At 41.5% G+C, this 4,672-nt stretch overlaps 1 protein-coding gene across 1 annotated transcript in view; it reads left to right on the top strand.

Annotated features, from left to right (window-relative positions):
• Positions 1–4,510: 4,510 nt before the first annotated feature.
• WASHC4 (WASH complex subunit 4) overlaps positions 4,511–4,672 on the top strand; it is a 37,377-nt gene continuing 37,215 nt past the window's right edge. The window contains exon 1 of the mRNA XM_015815067.2: positions 4,511–4,637. Within this exon, the coding sequence (XP_015670553.1) occupies positions 4,577–4,637 (61 nt within the window). The 5' untranslated portion in view covers positions 4,511–4,576. The remainder of the gene's footprint in view (positions 4,638–4,672) is intronic.

Here is a 4,672-nt window from a genome sequence, read left to right as displayed (position 1 = left end):
TTTGCAGGAAAGCAGCTCCGAGGACCAGCCGCCCGCTTGCCCCAGCAGGAACGATCGATCACCTGAAGAGGGAGCGCAATCCTGAGCTGAAAGGCTGGGCGAGCAAGGGACGCAGCAGCGGCGGCGGCGGCGGCGGCGGCAGCTAGTCTGATGCAACCCAAGCGGGCTGCTTTTGGCTCCGAGCCAGAGAAAAGCGAGCTTGGCGGGGACGCGCAAACGGGGGCCCCGCGATTCAGAGGCGGAGGCGCGCTTGGTGGCGGCCAGGCCTTTCTCCCTAAAACCACCTGAATCTGAAACAAAGGGCGGGGAAGCGCTTGTCTGAACGCAGTCTTTTTAGAGCCGGGAGGCTGCCTCCGAACCTGGGTTAGGCTTGGGTGGGAATGAATCATGGAGTAGAATTTCAACAGGTGCAGATTTTACCAAGAGAGGGTTATGATGTAGCACAGTCTTGTTCACCTACTTCTGTCTAGGGGCGGGGAGAGCTTTCCCAGCTAGCATCCTCTTACTACGATAGATGACTGTCCCCATCTTCTTCATCCACTGGATCAGGCTGGTTGGGGATGGTAGGAATTGTGTGCAAATGACACCCATCTGGAGGATAGCAAGCGGGCAACGCTGCTCTAAGGCCTGGCTTTTCTTGCTCTGACGGTCCCAGGGCCTAAAATGCAGGAGAGAATGAGCCTTGATTAGATTTGCATAGTGCAGATTACAGATGGGGAAGATCTATTTTTCTGCTCAATTTTTTTTACATCTGGATCTAGCTATGACAAAAGAAGAAGTCAACATAGTCAAGAGTTAATTAGGGAGAACCTGGTTATCATGAATACGTTCCCTCTATTACAGGGGTCTTCAGACTTTGGCCCTTTTATGACTTGTGGACTTCAACTCCCAGAATTCCTCAGCCAGGCACGCTGGCTGAGGAATTCTGGGAGTTGAAGTCCACAAGTCATAAAAGGGCCAAGTTTGAAGACCCCTGCTCTATTACAATGGGGAGTCTTGGAGGAATGTGCAGATGTCACCTTGGTGTCTTTTTTGGTTATTATTTGAGAAATCACAGAGGATATCTTACTGCCAGAGGACTGGAGAAGGGCAGATGTTATTCCTGTCTTCAAAACAGAGAGGAAAAAAGTTTGCTTGGTCTTTATAGGAACAGTTAATTAAACAAACTGGTTAGATCGTTCCCAGTTTTGACCAAAAATGTTCCACACAATTCCTGCCTACCTTTGTCCTCTATTCTGGACAAGGGGGCATAGATTCCAATGAAATTCCATACCAGTTATATACATAAATATCCGGTCTACCCAAAGGCACCATGTAGCCTGTCCCTGTTTCTCCCAAAAAACTTGATGAGCAATTGTTGTCCCCAATTTGGGTCTGAGCCTGGTGCTGAGGCCGATGAAGAACACCAGACACAAGGTGCAGGTTTTGTGTTCTTTTATTGAAGCACTCCAAGAAAAGGGATCCTGGCCAAAATGCCAAGGAACCAAGAATCACAGAATTAAGAAAGCTTTATACATTTTCACTAAAGCAGAAGGTGGGATAAGGCGGGATATATAGGAAATATCATCTAATAAACATTTCAATAATAATCTAACAATTATTCTATTGGTCTCTAGCCATCCCTATTCCTAAGCCTTGGCTAATGAATGCTTCAAGAGTTATCTAATACAGGGGTCCTCAACCTTGGTAACTTTAAGACTTGTGGACTTCAACTCCCAGAATTCCTCAGCCAGCAAAGCTGAGGAATTCTGGGAGTTGAAGTCCACAAGTATTAAAGTTGCCAAGGTTGAGGACCCCTGATCTAATACACATCCTATTTGCTTCAAGCCATCTCTATTTCTAACTTTTAGCTGAGCTTGCAAGATGCGTAAGTCTTTGTTACTTTTATCAGCTTTTTAATCACCCAGAATTGTTACAAGCTTTACACCTGCATATTCCCTGTGAATAAGCATTCTTTGTTCTTACCAAACAAACTCCCCAATTACAGATTTCCTGGACTCTTTTGAAGTGTATGCCTAATCTTGCTTTGTTTTGGCATCCAGCCCATCACAATCTCCTCATTTAGCACTGCCTCCTTTAGCAACTGTGTGAAAAATGGTCATAAGTCATTTTTTTCAATGCTGTTGTAACTTCAAATGGTCACAAAACGAATGGTTGTAAGTTGAGGACTGTGGACTACCTGTGTAATGCAATATGTCTGGAATGTACCAGCTTGGAGAAAGCCAGCAATACTACAAGACATGGTGGTCTTCCCCTGGAGAACATTTCTTTAGACCTACAGTGTGAATGCAATACCTTGCTTGCCTACTCTGTAAAACAGTTTACCACGATTTCTCATTTATCTTCTGACAATCCACTATAATAGTATTTTTCCCACCATTGGGAGAAACCTTTTAAGCAAGTTTTCACAGGCAGCTTGTTTTTCTTGTTTTAGTTCTGATTTATTTATTTATTTTTGCTCTACTGCATTTGGGTTATACGACAAAGAATATGCACCCTCCCCCATTGTGGTAGTTTTTTTATTACTTGATGAGATGTTTGGTATTATCTAGATTATTACTTGAATTAAAAACCACATTAATCTTTGTCTCATGCCAAGTTATTTTTATTACCTTGAACTTCTACTGCATGCTGAGGCAGAATTACCTACTGAATTGTATTACCCAGCTTTGGGTTCTAGTGCAAGAAGGGGTCTTAATAACAATTAAGATTCCTTTACGCTGCTTAATATGAGATGTTTGAACTTTATTTTATAAAAAAAGCAAACTATAAACAGAAATTGTTTAGGGAAGTTGACTACCCTAGAGAATTCCACAAATTCCTAGTTCTGTTAATTAAAAGGTGTGGTGCAGGTATTCTACTTTTTTCCCCTAAACTATGTGAATGTGTATTTTATTCCTAAGGAAAAAAATATCCAAGAAAAGCAGCGGTAATTGTAGGTGAACGACTGTTTTCAGATATCAATAAAAATGCTTTGTTTCAAAGTCTAATTAGAAAACCTCATTTGGAATTAAGGCTCACTCATCCACTATGGGTAAATCATTCTCCCCCCTTTAAAGTAGGCAACATACATGACACATATAAAAAGAAATGGGGATTTGTACATACAGTTGTAGTCACCATTTTGACCTTTTTAAACCTCTTTCCTAAAGACAACATGTGTCCCTTCTTGAAGAATTAAATTAAAGTTATTGCATTTTTGCCTGAGCTATTGCAAAATGATGCATTAAGGATTAGAGAAACTTTTCAGCAACTACACTATAAATTTTCTCACATTCATATATTTCATCTAATCCCCCTCTAACTTTTGCATTCATTCTTGCTAACAGCAACAACAGCATAATTTTTCCAATCGTCAGGCACAAATGCAGTTTTATATATGTGAAACCTTCATTCCCATAAGCATTAATTCATATTTTAGCACTTCTTCAGGACTAGCATCATCATGTAAGGTCCCAGTCCCTTACTTGAACTTGAGATACCATATCAATCTAATCAGATAAGCCAAGTGGAGACTTCTTGATCAAGCAGCACTTTATTTGATCAAATTAAGCAGCTGGGTGGTCAACGATCTGGAACGCTGGCAGAGTTATGTCCAGAAGTGCCACACATTCAAAAATTGGTAGCATTGCTTTATAAACTTTGTTAGCCAGTGAAAATCAGACAACAGAGCCATTACATCATAAGAAAGACATCAATCATTCCTGTACACTCCCTTATTCCCTCCTTCAGTATATCCCATCCATGTACATGTTTCCCAAGCTTGCATGAAATTTCTCTGGTGCAAAAGCTGATTACAAAAAGCAAGAAAGCAACTGTTAGATAAACAATTTCCCTTTGTTGCAGAACCCTTCAATCATTTTTCAACATTCTCACAGCTTCTCATCATTTTTTCTTGGACACTAATATTTAAAGCACATGTTCCATTTACTGTCTTTGACATATCACTTTCCCTACCAAACAAACATTTGTAGTCAACTGTATCAAATATTTATTTGATAAAGGTTTAATAACTCAAAGAGGGAAATCACTATTATTACTAAGATCTAGTCAAGGTTTGTTATCTTTCTCCAGTATATATTGTTTGCCAAGCAGGATATAATAGCTGAGAATTCTGAATTGCTGTTTAATGCACCAGGAGGGGATTAGACTCATGTTAAATCAGACACAAACCTTGTATTATAAACTGACCCTATTTATATGAAACTGCATATTTTACAGAGGGTTGACTATTAATAACAAGAACCGTAACTTTCCCCTTCTTTGAGACCAAAGATAAAAGTCACAAGATAATCAATCAATTCACTTCTGTGTGTAAAAGCTGTGAATTGAACAATACCGCCCTCTAGCCGCCACCTAAGTAATCACAGCCACTTTTCTTACTGATTATCGACGTTTCATCCGCCAGGCGCCGCTATCGAACACGCACCGCGCATTCTCCGTTCAGCTTCCTTTTAGCGCCCTCTAAATCCGAGAACTACATTGCCCAATATGCCTTGCGGGCGAGGCAGGAAATCCCGTGTTTTGTAGTAGGAGCGGTGCTCCAGCCGCCACCGCCGTTGGATGTTGGTCTGTCATGGCGCTGGAGACCCTCTCGCCGGATTGGGAATTCGACCGCGTTGACGACGGCTCTCAGAGTAAGAGGTGGGGTGGGGAAAGCCTGTGGTGGGAA

This window comes from Protobothrops mucrosquamatus, unplaced genomic scaffold (genome assembly GCF_001527695.2).
Source record: "Protobothrops mucrosquamatus isolate PMUCROS unplaced genomic scaffold, P.Mucros_1.0 scaffold310, whole genome shotgun sequence".
NCBI lineage: Eukaryota > Metazoa > Chordata > Lepidosauria > Squamata > Viperidae > Protobothrops > Protobothrops mucrosquamatus.
This window is presented reverse-complemented; position numbering and strand designations above follow the sequence as displayed.